The 20083-nt window shown below is 42.7% G+C and overlaps 1 protein-coding gene across 1 annotated transcript in view; it reads left to right on the forward strand.

The window, feature by feature from the left end:
- Window positions 1-12897, forward strand: part of LOC120060394 (syntaxin-binding protein 6-like) — a 98761-nt gene extending 85864 nt beyond the window's left edge. The window contains exons 5-6 of the mRNA XM_039009683.1: window positions 9165-9322; window positions 11521-12897. Coding sequence (XP_038865611.1) covers window positions 9165-9322; window positions 11521-11544 — 182 coding nt within the window. The 3' untranslated portion in view covers window positions 11545-12897. The remainder of the gene's footprint in view (window positions 1-9164; window positions 9323-11520) is intronic.
- The last annotated feature ends 7186 nt before the right edge of the window (window positions 12898-20083 follow it).

A 20083-nucleotide genomic window follows, 5' to 3' on the forward strand; every position in this document is an offset into this window, starting at 1 on the left:
TGCATCACAGTGCTAGCTGTGCCACTAGAGATCCTGGTTCGAGTCCAGGCTCTGTCACAGCCGGCCGCGAGACCCATGGGGCGGCGCACAATTGGCCCAATTGTGGGAGGGTTTGGCCGGCAGGGATGTTGTCCCATCACGCACTAGCAACTCCTGTGGCGGGCCAGGCACAATGCACGCTGACACGGTTGCCAGGTGTACGGTGTTTCCTCCGACGCGTTGGTTGGTGCATCTAGCTTCTGGGTTAAGTGGGCATTGTGTTAAGAAACAGTGTGGCTTGGTTGGGTTGTGTTTCGAAGGACGCATGGCTCTCGACCTTCGCCTCTCCCGAGTCCGTACGGGACTTGCAGCGATGAGACAAGACTCTAACTACCAATTGGTTACCACGAAAAAGGGGTGAAAATAGGAAAGATAATGTATAGAATTTCAGGATATTTGCATTAAAACTGCAAAATTGCATCTCTGCCACATGGCAAAATGTATAGAATTGCAGGAAATTAGCCAGTGACGCCAAGCCCACCACCTAAGCCCCATTTTGATCCAGAAAAAGCTCTTAGTCAGATCTAGTGTTCTCACTCCAAGGTCTGTTTTGTCTTTCAACTGAGAAGTCCTTCATGCCACTTACATGTTCAGATCTGATTTGTTGTATAACGACACTGAGTTATTATTCCCATTTACTTTGAGGACTTTTCATTTTAAGGATTGCCTTTTCCTAAATACATCATTAAATCTACCTAATGATATTTAACTGTACTATGATACATCATCATTAAATCTACCTAATGATATTTAACTGTACAATGATACATCATCATTAAATCTACCTAATGATATTTAACTGTACTATGATACATCATCATTAAATCTACCTAATGATATTTAACTGTACAATGATACATCATTATTAAATCTACCTAATGATATTTAACTGTACAATGATACATCATCATTAAATCCAGTTACTCCTGAGATGATGGAAAAACCAGTCCACTGAGAACTAACCTTTAGTCACAAGGAATATTAACTCACTCCCACACTAATAACTAAAAAATATACACAAGCTTATTAAAAAAAATAACATACGTTCACAACAACCAATTCCTATATGAATTGGCCACCTAGCTAAGCAATATGAAGTAATTTCCATGTTGTAGCATGTTATCCTTACAGGGGAGGTAGAAGGTAGCCTACTGGTAGAGAGGGAAGGCTTCTTCGGTGTTCCTGAGCCAGAGAGGGGGTTGTGGAAGACCCTGTTCTTAATCAGCTGTAAACCTGTTCTTGAGACCTGAGAGGGGAGCTATAGTAGAGAGATATGATGTGTTTGATCAAATGTAATGAAATGTGATTCAATGGGCGTACTCCAGAAAAGCTATTTGTATTAACATTAATAAACAGTTATTTTAGAGGAATATTGCACACTATCATTTATTCTTTATAGACGTAGTACTGCTTGATCATTATTGTAACAATGCATTTAAAAATAGATCATTCCCACTATAGAAAAAGCTGTATTAGCCAATTACTATTGAGTGGAAGACAGCTCCTTTCCATTCCCAGCTACTCCTGCTGTTAAAGTTCCCTCTACTCCTCATTGCTATATGCCTCTGCCCTGATCTTCTCCCTCCTACATCATAAACCACAGCTTGTATGTTTTTCTTCCTTATTTAGCTTGTACAGTGTAACCCCTGACAAGTACAGTAGTGTATAGCTGGCTGGGCTGTAGTTATAGTGTGGGTAGAGGTTATTGTATTGTCCTCCGGGGGGCTGAAGAATATGACAAAACATAGGGATAACATCTGTGGCCTAACTCTCATTCACTCTGTCAGACATCTCCAGTTAAATGGTCATCTGCATACTGGGTGTAATGGGATGTTGTGTAGTGTCTCACTTATGCAACAACACACATACATACTTAAAACACTAACACAAAGCACACTTTATTCCAGTATTTTGGCAACGGTTTTTAGTTTATTTATGTACCACCAGCTCAACCAGTAATTGACTCAAAATATTAGTTTTACTATCAATATCCAATCCCCAAATCTAATAGACTTAGATTGGATATAGACCATAGAAAGACATTGACCTGGCAACGCCATGCCTGTTCAATCACATCAAAGCCAACTCTCAGCTCCCAGGAAGCACAATGAGTAGCGTGACTGCCAACGGAGGTGACCGCACAGCCAGAGACCTAGTGACAGTAGAAAGAAGAGGATGTCAGAGTGCTGCCACCACTGTCCCCTCCAGTTTAAGTCTCACACCAGTGCAAAACAAATATCATGACGCTGCTCCGGTGTGGGACAATAACTGTGTGGGACGCCCCTCTTCTGACTGACCAGCATGGGGAATAGGGATGACAAAGCAACTACCTCTGGAGTATAGGACCCTATTCAAAATTCACATACACTACTGGATTAGATAGTTTGGTATAGATATAGCTTGAACGTCTTTAGTGTAACCACAATGTATTGTATTGCTTTACTGGACTCGTTAACTTCCCAGATAAAAAATAACATCCTGCTGTCAATGTAACAATAAACAAGGTTCGTCCCGTTGAACTGTCACGAAGAACACATTGAGTCAAATGGTCAGGAACATGTTGTTTACACACTACCTTGTTGGGGTTGACACGATCACTATAATGGTGGTTGGTGTTTGTGTGTTGAAGGCTTTAATAGACTAGTTGTTGTCGTAACTGAGGTGCCTTCGATAACATACTTATTATTACACTGCTAGAACACACAGGGCCTAAAGAGCCACTGGAGGATTCTGGGATATTGCCCTTTCTTGCTGGTTAGATTTGCCTTTAACACAGAACAGAGGCGCTTACTCTACACTGGGTCACTCTGACAGGCAATTGTCTATTCTACACAAGAGCTCGTCTTTGTTAGCTGGGCAAACACAAAGAAATGGCTTGTCACTTTGCCACCGTTTTAGTGAGGCAGAGTTATGTGTTAGTGAACATGATATTAATTGGCAGGCCGGACTCAGGGACGGTTGCTCTTATACGTTGAGAGATTGTAAAGGTTTGACAGGACAAGGTCATCAGGCTTACTGTGGATTCTGTTAGCTTATGACAAACTTTATTCATCCTTTATTGAAATGGCCTGCTGGTTCACTCTGGCAGATCTACTTCATCTGAAGAAAGGTCTGGAATTATAATACAGAGGTGGGCTTTAAGGTGAGGGTGAAGGCACTCTCCATTGCTGTACTTCCCCTTGTGGTAACAGTATGAATTCCACATAATGGAGGTTTAGACCAAAAGGTTGTGCAATACTCATAAATAGGACACCTGTTTTTTTTAATGCATGTGGTTAAATAATGACAAGCATTATTTTCTCATCAAAGACTTCCATCTTGGTCACGTCTTTTGGTTGTCACCTCACTAGTTATGTGTAGGTGATGCACGAAAAGCCTATCTCATCCAGAGACCGCTGTAAACTCCCTTTAGAGCCGTGTGGAGGAGATGTGCAGCCAGGAACTTGTGTAGTGATACCTGATGGGCCGTGTAATAGGGCCTGAATTAAAGCAGCGTTGCTGGACTCATTTTGTTAAAACCACGTTATCAGGATCGACTGAGGCTGCAGCACGCGCTCTTCCCCACAGACTCTCATGGACCTCTGCTTAAGTGGCAGAGCGTGTCTTAGAATAGTGAGAGGGAGTTTAAAATATTGGCTGCTGCTTTCATCCATTTTTTAATTCTAGGATGCTAAATGCTAATATACACTCCTTTTATTAGCTATTGAATCATTATGGAAACTATCATGCAAATGCTTACTGTCAGGAGGGCACTTCAAGCAGACTTCTTTACACCATTTTAAACTGTTGTGAGATTTCTTATGGGAAACCGTGCTGATAGATTATGCAGTCAAATACAGCTCAAGTGAAAACGTGTTAGAATATAGGCTACCTTTCATCAAGTTAATAACAAACCATGCTTCATTTCTACTTAAACGATCCCCTAACTTCCCTCATCTATTCCAGTTACCTCAAATTAACATATTTGATTTCTTTCCTACTTCACTGTTTGAACGAAACCCTTTTAATGACGTAATACAGTAAGTCTGTTACATTATTTAACCAAAGTTAACAAAAATGACCATATTAGAACAAACTGTACTGTGTTGTAATAAGTATTATCCAACATACAGTAATTTCTTCGGTCTAACAGATAAAATAACAAAAACAAACCCAAATGAAGACATTCCTTTTCCATTTTCTTGTCACAGACGATGAAACTGTAGATTCAGTCGTTTTCCGTTGCAAGGTCTTTTTGAACAGAATGAGGAAAGAAGTTGTTTTAAACAGTCGACGCCAAGGTCGGCGGCTACTCTTAGAAGGTAAGCAGGAAACAAATCTTACATTCAACTAAAATAATTCATCATTTTACTAACAAGGCAGTTAAGCTCCTCAATCTTCGATCTTCAATTAATTATATAACATTTGATGGCTTACAGAATGTACAGTGTGTGTTCTAGTATATCTGTATGCACACAGAGTATACGACTTCCAAGTGTGATACTGTCATTTTGCGGGACGGATGTACAGAAAGGGCTCCCCTTTTAGATGCACAGCTTATGTGAGTTATGTAGATCGACGATCACCTCACTGACAGCCTTTCAGATTAAACAAGCTAATTCACTCCGAGGAACCATGTCATCAACTTAAGTCTTATCTTCTCTCCACCTCAAGCACAAGGACAGTAAATGACAAAATGAGCATTACCTACGATAGTCACCTCAATACCAATTCATCCTCAAACTCTCCTTGAACTGATATAAACAAGGCAATTATGAACAGGGTTATGGTTTTTCATATGCAACCCTGACGTTTATCTCTTTAAACTTTCATGAGGGTTACGGTACTTGAATACCTAGTAGCAATTTGCTCCATTAGACCGACAGTGTCTCTTCGGTTCAGGGACAGAATGTTCCATGTTTGTTTCCATTAGCATCCCCACTCCCTGACTGCTGCAACCCTATTAGCAGAGCAGTGCCAAAATGAATGGGCAACTCTACAGTAACCATGCTGAGAATGTCAGAATAATCTTCCCCTTTCTCCTAATGACTTTTAAAAAAGTGGATTAACACTGTATTAAGAAGAAAACGGGCGGCTTAGGTTAGAAGTTAATGTCAAGATTTGCATGAATTAGACAGCAGAAAAGTGGAGGGGGGAGTTAGGGAACGTTCAATGGATTTGTCTCCTTGGTTTCTCTGCGGGGGGGTTCGGTGGGTACAGCAGTGTGCCAGTGTGATGCCATCCTGTTGGGGAGCTCTGCTTTACAGGGTGGGTGACATGTTGAGTTCATCCTGTGTTGGCTACGTCAGTCTCTATTGAAGACTGTGTATCCTTCTCACTCTCCCTTTCTCACTATCTGTTTTGCCTTCTCTTCAGCTCTACATCTCTCTCAACTCTCGTCTCTCCTCCTCTCCCCGTCCCTGTCGCTGTGCACAGCATGTGCAGCACCATGTTGAGCTGCAGGGTGTGAAATTCTTACTGACAAACTAAGGATGACAAGGGAGTGAGTTACTGTAGCTACACAATGTTACAGCTGTTCCATTTTCCAGTAGCTCTGCTTTAAGGGGAACAACGGCAATATAACTAATATGGAAAGCTTTTGATGAAATGTGTAATGTACAGATTAGTAGATGGGGCTGTACTCTACAGGAGAGTCTCTACCATAGATATAGAACCCATCTCTGGTCTCTACCCCCTGTCCTACCACACCCACACAGAGACTGTCTCAGGGCAGCATACTGGTACACTATTCATACTGGATGGTAATTGACTCTGCTTGAGCTTACCTCTTTAAGATAGTTGGCCTATGCAAGGGTGTGTTTGTGCTAGCAAGCATGCGTGTGCCTCTAAGAATGTATGCCTGAGTGTATGCTTGCATTGGTCTGAGTGTAGATGTATTAACTGGGTGATTTACAGTCCGGTTTTCCCAAACTCTGTTTTTTGCCCTAGCACTACACAGCTGATTCAAATAACTAACTCATCAAGCTTTGATTATTTGAATCAGCTGTGTAGTGTTAAAGCAAAAACCAAAACGTGCGCCTGAGGTGAGACGATGGGGGCTAGGACCGAGTTTGGGAAACTCTGAATGGCATAACCAATCAAGCAGGCTTTGAGAGAAAGTGGCGATTTGACAGTCATCATGTTCCTGCACATTAAACATTTTCACAACCACAACATTACATTGTGTCGGCCAGACTTGTGGTCACTTGATTATAGAGGTCAAAGGCTCAAGGAATCACCCTGGAATCGTGTTTTTGGATCATCTTTCTCTCTTCTACTGGGTTCATTGTGGGGCATTTCACTTTTCTTGAACTTTTGTTGCAGAAAAAAGGTTTTGCCTTTTTGTTTTACAGGCGCGCCCTGATTATATTGATATCATGGGGATGTAGAAACGCATTCCCCCTCCATTGTTGAAGCAGGAGTTCCCTGGTCATAGGACACAGCTTCAGGAACGTTAGATTCCTTTACAGGGATAGTCAGCGAGCCATTTCAGGAAAAACACAACAGACAAACACAAATACGTTATCGTAACAAATTTCTCCCCCCAAAAATGTGCCAGCTCTCAACCCTTTTTTTAACACTGAAGTTACATTTTTCTCTGAGCAGAGATTACTTTTGTTTCCCAAAAAACCAACCCAGAGGTGCTTGTTTAAAAGCAAGACATCACTCCCCCATGTTCTTGTAAAGAGAAACCTCAATAGAATCAGAGGACAGAGTTGAATCACCATGCGCTCCATCCCTCCTTCCAAATCCCCCTTACAGAATGACTGCACCTTAATCAACTCTACAGAGTAAAGACCCAGGGCATTAGTCACCACACAACCTGCCTCCCTGCTACTCTTTTAAATTACATTCACCATAGGAGGGGACTCAACCAGCAGCTGGCTGGAATTGCCCAGCCCAGGGAATGGAGTGAGAGTCGGGAAAGTGGGAAGAGTGTGATGGAGGGATGAGGGGAGTGTTAATCTCTGGGCCCTCTCTCAGCGGAGAGAGTGGATTAAAGGGATGTGGATGGAGGTGAAGAGGTCTCATCCCGTCTCTGCTCTCAGGGGAAGGAGAGGGTTTTATTTATTAAAGGATGGGAAGGGTGACGTAGAGGGAGACATGTCACTTGTGTCCCAATACAAGTCCTTATTTCAATACTGTGAAGAAGATGGAGGCCACAGCAAAGCTAGATAAACACACGTCTCCTTCCCTACACTATAATTAAACCCAGAGCCTAGCCAAAACCTTTCGACTTGGAGATCTTCTACAAGTCGAAACGCTGCCATGGAAAAATGTTGGAACCGCGGTGATGGCGCTGGGTTTGGCTCGAAAATGTGTAGTGTCTCTGTACTCCTAATTTATTCCATTATCCATGAAAATGTGACATCTAGCTTTGGGGTGAGTGTCTACCGGAAGTGTTGTGGAATCCAATGGGTTGCTTTAGCATTAGCTAGCTTTGCATGAAACGGATTTTACTTTATCAAGTTAACTTCCTTTGAAGGAAAGCAGAGGAGAGAAGAGGAACACCAGCTGGCATCCCGTCTGCTTTGGGCTGTCATTTAACCCGCTGCGCCACAACTCCAATTATGTATCAGTCAGCATACCTGCCTGGGCGCCACAGGACAGCACTGCATAGCCTACACTCTACACTGTAGAGTATGGGTTCCCTTTGGGAGGACATGTTAAAATGACTGGCTGTGTTCAATATCTTTAGTGGCTTCCCTCTCCTGCAGCCGAACCTGGATGTCCTTGATCTTCCTATTCAATTATTTCAAAGCAGAAATGGAAGCAATATTGTCTTATCTTCTAACTACAGACCTTTCAGAAAAGTAGGGAGATGGGACATATTGGATGATTTGTTATATTGTCAAAGCCCCGTTATAGAATTGGCTCTGTGATTGTTTATGATTTGGTTTTGATCTCATGGGCTGTTTAGAACTGAACTCTAACCCCATATTTCTCCTAAGGTCATCTAACACTGAAGGCCTCATTTACATTGAGTTCCGCTGTATTTCCTATTCCTTCCACAACTAGCCAGTTGAGAGGAGCACATTATCAACTCTGGCCTCTTTTTTTGGTGGCGTTTCTTTTTGTCCATTGTTCAGACAGAAAATTGCAGTACCAGTCCCCAGTTTCGTTGAAAGAATGGCTTGTTCACAACTTTGGAACAACCGATCAAAAAACATCCCCATTGTCTTCTTTCCCAGGCAACCAAAGAACCACAGCCAGGTCAACAATAGAAGACACTTCAAAGGAAAAGCAATGATCAAAACTATTCAAAGGGGTGCGCTGCCCTTGGATATATCGCCACATAAAGAGATGATTCTAAAGTACTGGCACTGCGCCAGGGTAATGGCTCTGAAGTGAAAGTTTTGAGCACACGGCGGTCCCCAACCAAAAGCAAGGATTGTTAGTGTAGTGCTAGTCGACGGCAGGCAGCGCTCCCCAAAGCCGTAGATTAATAGCTTGCCCGTTTGAAACATCCGCAGGGTCGGTGCTATCGGAGGAAGACCATGTTCTGTTATTTCCTCTCATCCACACAGCTGTGCCGCCAGCGCAAGGGGTTCAAAGTCGAACACACTCGTTCCCGCTCTGCTATTATCACACTGTCTGAGAGGAGGAAAAGAGAAGGAGCTGCCACAAAAGTTTTACTGAAGAAAATAAGAATAATAACCCTTAGAAACACCCGGAGCTATTTGGAAGGCTTTTAGTTAGCGAGTTGGTTGTTTCATTTAATTTGAGAGAAATGGCGTGATAGACAGATCTAAGCTTTGTAAACGAGGAGTGTGACACGTTTATTTCAATGGCTCATTTCTTACAGGAAACCAACCCCTGTAGAAAAACTCATTAGCTGGCTTCCTAGGACGTTCCTGATTGGAGTAACCCTGTTTTTTCACCTGTTCCTTGTCAATAATCAAAGTCCGGCCAGGGATGCTGAATGAAACATCAACATTAACTTCTAAAGCAGAGCGTTTCTGTAAGGCTCATGTCACTGCTGCATTGAGTTATTTTGTTGATAGTGATTCATACTCTTGCAACTGCAGCACCTCACCCTCTTCTCCACCAAGGCACTGTATAATTTATTATATTTATCCCATCTCTTTTCCCCTCTGTCTACCCCCCCTTCTCCCCCCTGCTCCCCATTTCTCTCTCCTCTCCAGGTAACAGTATACTCCACTCTGCAGCAGACAGTGTGACCAGTGCTGTACAGAAGGCCAGCCAGGCTCTGAACGAGCGAGGGGAGCGGTTAAGCCGGGCGGAGGAGAAAACAGGGGAGATGAAGAACAGTGCTGAGCAGTTCTCAGTCACCGCACACAAGGTGAGACACACACACACACACACATAGTCACGTGTCACATATCAGATCATTACAAGGGCTTGGGGAGTTGTTCCTCACCACATGAACTGAACAGATCAAATGTAGGCCCTACGGTAGGTATAGGCTATAACATTGCTAAAACATAATCACACATTACCGCATAGTGATACCATGTAACCCCCATTTCCCAATTGTATTTGACTAACAATTCATCCCATCTATCGTGAAAATGTCAACTCAGTAGGAGAAAGATCCCAGTGTTCTACTTCTTCAGGTGATTCAGTTGAAGTGGTTAGTTTGTTGCTTCTGGTTCACTAGCTAGATGTTCTTGTTAGGAGTCCCCCTCTCCACAGTGTGTTCCTTTATTCTGTCCAATCCAGCACTTCTCCATGGGCTGCTCTCATCCTCTCCATCCAACTGTATCCCTCACACAAGTAAAACGAATCACCTGCTGCTTAACGATGTCATTAGCATAATATGTTTTTGCTGCAAAAACGGGAGGAAGAAATATAATGATAAATGAATCGTTCTCCGCTTCTAGCCCACGCCCACGACTGTGATCAATTCCAATAACTTTTTAAGTAGCTAGCATTTTTTCTGAGCCTGCTTCTGTCATCTCCTGTAAAAACAGGATCTCCCCACTTCGGTTGACCCACTTTCCATCCACTCTGGACCGGAACGCCAATTCATTCGTTTATAAAACGGCTCACATTGCATTAATTTTGAACACACAAATGAATAATGCATTACTGCAATGGCGGTCTATTTGAAAGCCATTTGATGGGACATGGTCGGCCCCTCACTGTTAACAGATAAAGACCCTGTGGTGTGAAATTAATCAAGCTCATGGGAAAACTCTTTAACTCAGAGAATGGCCCTTTAACTCCCCATGCCATACAGGCCCAGTCATCCACTTCCCTATTGGGCTCCAGCTATTAGATGCTTCATTGTACGGGATATTTAAATAGTTGGGTGTCTTGCACTTTTTGAAAAGGTAAGACTCACTTAAGCATGTACAGTATGTGACTTTGTTAAAAGCTGCAGCCCTATATGTGGATAACCACTGTGTCATTTGGTTTTAGCTAGCTACAGTAAATGCATTCTGCAATGTCTTTTCTGCCTGGGGATAACATTAAACTAAAATCCTTCAAAACATGAAGTAAATCATCTTTCCCCCTCTTGAGTCTTGATGTTAGTTGGGAACATTGTATATCTGCCAACTATTGTACAGTAAGAAGGCAGGTTTGTGGTTAGAATCTTGTAAACTTTCCCCCTTGTCATGCCATTGAACAAGATATCATGTCTACCTCTTTCTACCTGTGATCCAGTATTTTTTGGTTGAAGCTGAGAGCATACGGTATCTTGTGCTGGACTTCGTAACAAGGAAGAAGTTCTGTGTCAAAGTGACCTGGAGCAAGAAACCGCACTGCAGGTTCTGTTAGTCCGTCTCTGCAGTGTCTCCCACCTGCTTAGGCTCTGTGACAGTCCCAATAGCAGCACTGTTGTGCTCTCACCATCCCCTCAGCACGGCTGACTGGTCTGTGCTGCAGCTCTGCTGCCCCCACTTGTTAGCTCTGGAGATTTCAACCCGCCTCTATTTTTAACTGTAGGCGAGTAAAGTGTGTGTGCGCACGTCTCTGTGTGTGAATTAGATTGGTGGCCCTGGCCTTTTCTCTAATGAACCTCCAGCCAGGCCTATTAGAACCCTTGTTAATGAGCCAGGGTGATGAAAACACTGGGGCCTGGGCCTCTTACCAAGCCTGAGGATTGGCACCACTCTAATAGCTATCATTCCTCTCTGCCTAGAGAATAGATCCTGCTTCTCTCCCTGTCCTATTACTCACCATGTCAACCATGTTAGCTTCCGCCAGTTGGGAAAACAAAGCAGCATCAATTAGATTATTTTACTTAGTTGGTGGTTGGTTTTTAATGTGCTAGCTAACTTAAGAATTGACTGGTTAATTGACGGATTAATAGATTTTGCGTCTCACTTTGTTTTGATACTTTTTTAGGCAGATTTTTGAATGATTTGTGGCAACCCCAAGACATCTATTCAGAGGGGCTGTTGAAGAAATGTTTAGTTAAATAGCTTTCTCGTTTGGTTTAGTCACTGTATGTTTTATATATCCCCACAGCTTACTATTGTTGACATGTAGCCTACTTTTTGTCCCCTCTCTCTCTCCCTCCCCTCTCCACAGCTGGCCATGAAGCACAAGTGTTAAACCATTGCTAAGCCTTCGGGAGTAGGGGTCCGCCAAGAGCGCCAGACGCCATTAAGGACGGATTTCTGATTTTATTATTCTTACAACTTTTAACATGATTACTCTTGTTAACAACGATAACATTTACATTTTGTGTTGTTGTGTAGCTACCTTGTTTCTAATGAAGAATATATGATGACGTGGAGGGGGGAGAGCTCAGACAGTTAAGAGCAAAAGTTTCACAGCTAACTCCTCTTTCACTGCCTCCATTGCCCCCAAAGTACTCCATGACTTTACCCTGGCAAACCATGGAAATGGTCACTGCCATCCCCAACCTAGAGAAACACACACACACACACACACACACACTGTCCAGATCTCCCCCCAAAAGGAGCAACTCTTCGACTCCGCTGTCTCTCTCAAAGTAACTTTATATATACAGTGCTGGAAGAGGAGAATTTAACAAGACAGAAGAGATTGGATGACGTGACACATTCGTATCACATGATGGCTATTTCCTGTACTTGGCGACAACAATGTACATCCCTGTATGTGAACATTAACTTGTTAAAAAATATTAGATCTCTTTTGCCATTTGACTATTTGGCATCATACTGTTGTAAAGGCTCATTGGTGCATTCATTCATTGCAGACATAATATTAGCCAAATGTGTGAAGGACATGTTGCTTCAAGAAACTCCTGCTGGAAGACTATATTTCAACTAAGATGGTATGAAATGTGCTGTTTTGCAAAAAAAAGTCTGAGTGACCAAGTGTTCAGGTGCATGGTCTGTCAAAAGGTTGAATGAAACCTACAGAGTAAAAACGAGCATTTAGGCTTTACTTTTGGCAACATTTCAAAGGGTTATTGAAGCACTTGGTTGTAAGGACAAGATCAGACTGTTTATTGTAAGGTGAAAGACTACAGTACCATTGTAAATTAGCTTCAACTGTTGTTAACAAGCTTATAAACCTGTAAATTCATTCTACCACAATCTCTGAAAATAATATTTTCATTCTAACCCTTTTGATTCCAAACTTGGTCACATCTTGTAATTATTGTTTAATTGGGGATTATTAAATGTTTTCTGTAAAACAGCTGACTGACACGTCTTCACTAGCGGCATTGTACAGTATTGGTGTCCATTCACTGACTGTGTAACCGTTGCTTCATCACAAACAAGTAACCACCCACAGTGTGGGTATGTTTATTACTTTTAGATTTTAGATTCTATATGTCTTGCTGTTACAGTGACAACCTTACCTTGCAGAGCACTTAAGTTCTTAATTCAATTCTCGTTGCCTCAACTTCTAGTCTGCTTTAGTCCTAACATTTTGGATATTCATTGTTTTTAATAAAAATATTGAAACTAATATGTATTATGGTTATGAAAGTTATTTATTTATTTATTTGCTAGTGGAAGCCCCTTAGTTGGTCTCTGAATAAGTTATTATCCTTCTTTTCATAGGACCAGATGAGGTCCCTGAACAAAGTGCAATGGTTCTATATTGGTGCCTTTTTAAACATAGTCTTTCATTAGTACTTCAACAGCATGTGGTTTTACTTGAGCAGTCCGATTGTGTTATGACAACACTCATGGTAACCCAGGCGAACAGTGCCTTGCTATATTGATAACCAAAGGGAGAAAGTAAAGTATGTTTTGTACCAGGTTTGAAAGAGGGTGTTGCTTAAGATGTATGGTGCTTGTTGGAATTGAATTGTGTGAGGAATACAGAAGGCCATAGTATGTAGAAAAGGCTGAGTAGGTAGTTATTACAGAATGACTAGGGGGTTATTACAGAATGACTAGGGGGTTATTACAGAATGACTAGGTGGTTATTACAGGATGACTAGGGGGTTATTACAGAATGACTAGGGGGTTATTACAGAATGACTAGGTGGTTATTACACGATGACTAGGGGGTTATTACAGGATGACTAGGGGGTTATTACAGGATGACTAGGGGGTTATTACAGGATGACTAGGGGGTTATTACAGGATGACTAGGGGGTTATTACAGGATGACTAGGGGGTTATTACAGAATGACTAGGGGGTTATTACAGAATGACTAGGGGGTTATTATAGAATGACTAGGGGGTTATTACAGAATGACTAGGGGGTTGTTACAGAATGACTAGGGGGTTATTACAGAATGACTAGGGGGTTATTACAGAATGACTAGGGGGTTGTTACAGAATGACTAGGGGGTTGTTACAGAATGACTAGGGGGTTGTTACAGAATGACTAGGGGGTTGTTACAGAATGACTAGGGGGTTATTACAGAATGACTAGGGGGTTGTTACAGAATGACTAGGGGGTTGTTACAGAATGACTAGGGGGTTGTTACAGAATGACTAGGGGGTTGTTACAGAATGACTAGGGGGTTGTTACAGAATGACTAGGGGGTTGTTACAGAATGACTAGGGGGTTGTTACAGAATGACTAGGGGGTTATTACAGAATGACTAGGGGGTTGTTACAGAATGACTAGGGGGTTATTACAGAATGACTAGGTGGTTATTACACGATGACTAGGGGGTTATTACACGATGACTAGGGGGTTGTTACAGAATGTCTAGGGGGTTGTTACAGAATGTCTAGGGGGTTGTTACAGAATGACTAGGGGGTTGTTACAGAATGACTAGGGGGTTATTACAGAATGACTAGGGGGTTGTTACAGAATGACTAGGGGGTTGTTACAGAATGACTAGGGGGTTGTTACAGAATGACTAGGGGGTTATTACAGAATGACTAGGGGGTTATTACAGAATGACTAGGGGGTTGTTACAGAATGACTAGGGGGTTGTTACAGAATGACTAGGGGGTTGTTACAGAATGACTAGGGGGTTATTACAGAAGGTCTCAATACTAGTCAAATCTAATACAGACAAACACCATTATTTTCATTTAAACATAACAGACCAATACGTTTTAGTTTGAATGTAACATATTGAGTTATTTCAAAACATCTGTCTCGTTGTCTATATCAGATTGCATACCATCTAAATAAACAGACATTGTCTCAAGTCTCTCTTTAAATTGTTGACAATGTTTTTTTGTGTGGGGGGTGAATTTGACATTAAGGCCAATAGATTTTGTAGGAAACTAGAAAAAGTCATGGAAGAGGCCAGATATGTATAGGTAGTGGTAAGGAGTAGTGAATTACATGTAGTTCAACTAGTAATTTAACTACATTTTGCAGTAGCTTGGTGGTAGTTGAACTAAATTCAAATCTTGGTAGTGTTTTCATTACTTGTTTGCCATATAGTGGTGTAGTTAATTAACTAATGGAACTAGACAATACTTTTTTTTGCAAAAAATAAAATACAGTTAAAGTAGGCAAACATTTTGTTTCTTTTTCGTCATCAGACCTGCCCAAATTCACTGGAAACATGCTTTTTGTGTTTAATAGGCTAAATGACACATTCAGTGAACACCTGACTGAACTTGCATTTTGTGGTCTGAAATTTCAGATTTAGTCAATTTATCACAAAGTAGTTTGAATGTATTGAACTACTTTGTCAAAGTCACTTTCTTTAGTTAACTAAACTATATTTGTATTAAGGGTAGCTTTAGTGTACCTTAGCTTCTCCCAGTGTGAAGTGCTTGGTATAATTACTTCTCCAATGCTATATACTGTAGGTCATACCCTGTAATCCACTGCTTTACTGGGGTCCCTTTTTGTAAGAGCTAACATTATCAAAATGACACAGCATGTGTGCAGGCTTATGTCTAAACATCTACACTGAACAAAAATATAAGCGCAACATGTAAAGCGTTGGTCCCATGTTTCATGAATTGAAATAAAAGATTCCAGAAATTCCAAAGCTTATTTCTCAATGTTGTGCACAAATTCATTTACATCCCTGTTAGTGATCATTTCTCCTTTGTCAAGATAATCCATCCACCTGACAGATGTGGCATATCAAGAAGCTGATTAAACAGCATGGTCATTACACAGGTGCACCTTGTGCTGGGGACAATAAAAGGCCACTAAAATATGCAGTTTTGACACAATGCCACAGATGTCTCAAGTGTTAGCATGCTGACTGCGGGAATATCCACAAGAGCTGTTGCCAGAGAATGTAATGTTAATTTCTCTACCATAAGCGCCTCCAACGTCGCTTTAGAGAATTTGGCAGTATGTCCAACCGGCCTCAGCCGCAGACCACGTAACCACGCCAGCCTAGGACCTCCACATCTGGCTTCTTCACCTGTGGGATTGTCTGGGTGTGGAAATATTTCAGTCTGTAATAAAGCCGTTTGTGAGGAAAAACTCATTCTAATTGGCTGGGCCTGGCTCCCCAGTGGGTCAACCTGGCTCCCAAGTGGGTGGGCTTGCCTATGCCCGCCCTCCCTCCCAGGCACACCCCTGGCTGCGCTCCTGCCCAGTCATGTGAAATCCATAGATAAAGACCTAATTAAGTTATTTCAATTGGCTGATTTCCTTATATGAACGGTAACTCAGCAAAATCTTTGAGATTGTTGCATGTTTTATATTTTTGTTCTGTATATATTTGACATATCACAGGTACTGCTTTTCTCAAATTCCCCAACAGATGGCGACGCAACTGCAAACAAGTATGTCTTTTGTGAACCCTCAATACATTTGAGTTCATCATACACTGCTCAAAAAAATAAAGGGAACACTTAAACAACACAATGTAACTCCAAGTCAATCACACTTCTGTGAAATCAAACTGTCCACTTAGGAAGCAACACTGATTGACAATAAATTTCACATGCTGTTGTGCAAATGGAATAGACAAAAGGTGGAAATTATAGGCAATTAGCAAGACACCCCCAAAAAAGGAGTGATTCTGCAGGTGGTGACCACAGACCACTTCTCAGTTCCTATGCTTCCTGGCTGATGTTTTGGTCACTTTTGAATGCTGGCGGTGCTCTCACTCTAGTGGTAGCATGAGACGGAGTCTACAACCCACACAAGTGGCTCAGGTAGTGCAGTTCATCCAGGATGGCACATCAATGCGAGCTGTGGCAAAAAGGTTTGCTGTGTCTGTCAGCGTAGTGTCCAGAGCATGGAGGCGCTACCAGGAGACAGGCCAGTACATCAGGAGACGTGGAGGAGGCCGTAGGAGGGCAACAACCCAGCAGCAGGACCGCTACCTCCGCCTTTGTGCAAGGAGGTGCACTGCCAGAGCCCTGCAAAATGACCTCCAGCAGGCCACAAATGTGCATGTGTCAGCATATGGTCTCACAAGGGGTCTGAGGATCTCATCTCGGTACCTATTGGCAGTCAGGCTACCTCTGGCGAGCACATGGAGGGCTGTGCGGCCCCACAAAGAAATGCCACCCCACACCATGACTGACCCATCGCCAAACCGGTCATGCTGGAGGATATTGCAGGCAGCAGAACGTTCTCCACGGCGTCTCCAGACTCTGTCACGTCTGTCACATGTGCTCAGTGTGAACCTGCTTTCATCTGTGAAGAGCACAGGGCGCCAGTGGCGAATTTGCCAATCTTGGTGTTCTCTGGCAAATGCCAAACGTCCTGCACGGTGTTGGGCTGTAAGCACAACCCCCACCTGTGGACGTCGGGCCCTCATACCACCCTCATGGAGTCTGTTTCTGACCGTTTGAGCAGACACATGCACATTTGTGGCCTGCTTGAGGTCATTTTGCAGGGCTCTGGCAGTGCACCTCCTTGCACAAAGGCGGAGGTAGCGGTCCTGCTGCTGGGTTGTTGCCCTCCTACGGCCTCCTCCACGTCTCCTGATGTACTGGCCTGTCTCCTGGTAGCGCCTCCATGCTCTGGACACTACGCTGACAGACACAGCAAACCTTTTTGCCACAGCTCGCATTGATGTGCCATCCTGGATGAACTGCACTACCTGAGCCACTTGTGTGGGTTGTAGACTCCGTCTCATGCTACCACTAGAGTGAGAGCACCGCCAGCATTCAAAAGTGACCAAAACATCAGCCAGGAAGCATAGGAACTGAGAAGTGGTCTGTGGTCACCACCTGCAGAATCACTCCTTTTTTGTCTTGCTAATTGCCTATAATTTCCACCTTTTGTCTATTCCATTTGCACAACAGCATGTGAAATTTATTGTCAATCAGTGTTGCTTCCTAAGTGGACAGTTTGATTTCACAGAAGTGTGATTGACTTGGAGTTACATTGTGTTGTTTAAGTGTTCCCTTTATTTTTTTGAGCAGTGTATATTCATCCCAAATACATATATGGATGTTCTTGTGAAGTTCAAGTTTTAAGTTATCTTAATGTTTGTATTGTATTTGTGCCATTTCAAGTTCACCAGTTATAGGCGTACTGTAGGGACTGCAGGTGTGTACAGTGAACCATAACATGCCAAACTATTCTTTCTGTTGCTACAACTTGCAGATCTTTTTTTGCAAAATACTGTCAAAAAGGTGTCCGGTTCTTTAAAGCTGCACCACTAGGCCAACAGATGTTTTCTTGTCTAGCCCTTATCCCTATATCAAAGTTCTCCAAAGTTTTTTCAATGGGAGTTGAGAGATGATGGTGGGCGGACTGAACCTCCGACTCCATTGAGTCACTGTCAGTTGATACTTTTAAGAATGTCAATTCTTAACCCTTCACCTATGTTTGTCCTCTGTAGCTGTGTGCCTTTCTTTGTTTGCTGAAATCCATACTTCTTAATAAAACTTTTGTCAAATACAACCACAAACTGTTTCCTCATAACGACTGACGGCGACTCGGAGGTAGTCGGAGGTACACGCCGCCCAGTCATCATAACCCAACTTAACCAAGATGTACAGTGCCTTCAGAAAGTATTCATAACGATTTGACTTATTCATCATTTTGTGTTACAGCCGGAATTCAAAATTGATTATATTGATTTTTCAATTGATTGGACATGATTTGGAAAGGCACACACCTATATAAGGTTCCACAGTTGACAGCGCATATCAGAACAAAAACCGAGCCATGAGGTCGAATGAATTGTCCGTAGAGCTCCGAGACAGGATTGTGTTGAGGCACAGATCTGGGGAAGGGTACAAAAAAATGTCTGCATGATTGAAGGTCCTCAAGAACACAGTGGCCTCCATCATTCTTATATGGAAGAAGTTTGGAACCACCAAGTCTCTTCCTAGAGAAAACTGAGCAATCGGGGGAGAAGGGCCTTGGTCAGGGAGGTGACCAAGAACACGATAGTCACTCTGACAGAGCTCCGGAGTTCTTCTGTGGAGATGGGAGAACATTCCAGAAGGACAACCATCTCTGCAGCACTCGCATTAATCAGATGTTTATAATAGAGTGGCCAGATGGAAGCCACTCCTCAGTAAAAGGTACATGACAGCCTGATTGGAGTTTGCCAAAAGGCACCTAAAGGACTCAGACCATGAGAAACAAGATTCCCTGGTCTGATGAAATGAAGAATGAACTCTGGCCTGAATGCCAAGTGTCGCGTCTGGAGTAAACCTGGCACCATCTCTAGGGTGAAGCATGGTGGTGGCATCATCATGCTGTGTGGATGTTTTTCGGAGGAAGGGACTGGAAGACTAGTCAGGATCGAAGGAATGATGAACGGAGAAGGTACAGGGAGATCCTTGATGATAAACTGCTCCAGAGCACTCAGGACCTCAGACTGGGGCAAAGGTTCACCTTCCAACAGGACAACATCCCTAAGCACACAGCCAAGACAACGCAGGAGTGGCTTCGGAACAACCCTTGGAATGTCCTTGAGTGGCCCAGCCAGAGCCCGGACTTGAACACGATTGAACATCTCTTGAGAGAACTGAAAATAGCTGTCCAGCAATAATCCCCATCCATCCTGACAGAGCTTGAGAGGATCTGCAGAGAAGAATGGGAGAAACTCCCCAAATACAGGTGTGCCAAGCTTGTAGTGTAAACTCAAGATGACTCGGGGCTGTAATTGCAGCCAAAAATGCTTCAACAAAGTACTGAGTAAAAGGTCTGAATTATTTTAGCAAACATTTCTAAAAACCTGTTTTTGCTTTGTCATTATGGGTTATTGTGTGTAGATTGAGGGGGGGACAATTTAATCAATTTTATAAGGAGGCTGTAACGTAACAAAATGTGGAAAAGTGAAGAGGTCTGAATACTTTCCCGAATGCACTGTATCCATTCATCAATAGCTTCTCCCAGGTCTTCCTCACATTTTTGTTTTACATGTTTTGTGTCATCGGGAAAAACCTCGATCAACCCTTAATACAGTTTAGAAATCAACTTTAGACAGCTTCAGACAGCCTTAAAATAGTTAAATCTTTGAAGCTTCTTGCTTGTCCAGTGTTTTCTGCACCGAGAAAATAAAGTGTTGTATCTGCGAAAATTCACCTCAGCTCTGTCACAGACTGGTCTTCCCTGGCTGCCTGACCCTGATGAGACCCCTGTCACAATCTGATCCTGCTCAGATGAGGCATGACAAATAATTACATTTGTGTACATTTATACATTTGACATTTTCAACATGTCCCTGATTGAGTCTGGAACACCAACATGTTTCAAGCAGACCACCATAGTCTCTGTGCCCAAGAACACAAAGGCAACCTGCCTAAATGACTACAGACCCGTAGCACTCACATCCGTAGCCATG

Source organism: Salvelinus namaycush, chromosome 15 (genome assembly GCF_016432855.1).
Source record: "Salvelinus namaycush isolate Seneca chromosome 15, SaNama_1.0, whole genome shotgun sequence".
Lineage (NCBI taxonomy): Eukaryota > Metazoa > Chordata > Actinopteri > Salmoniformes > Salmonidae > Salvelinus > Salvelinus namaycush.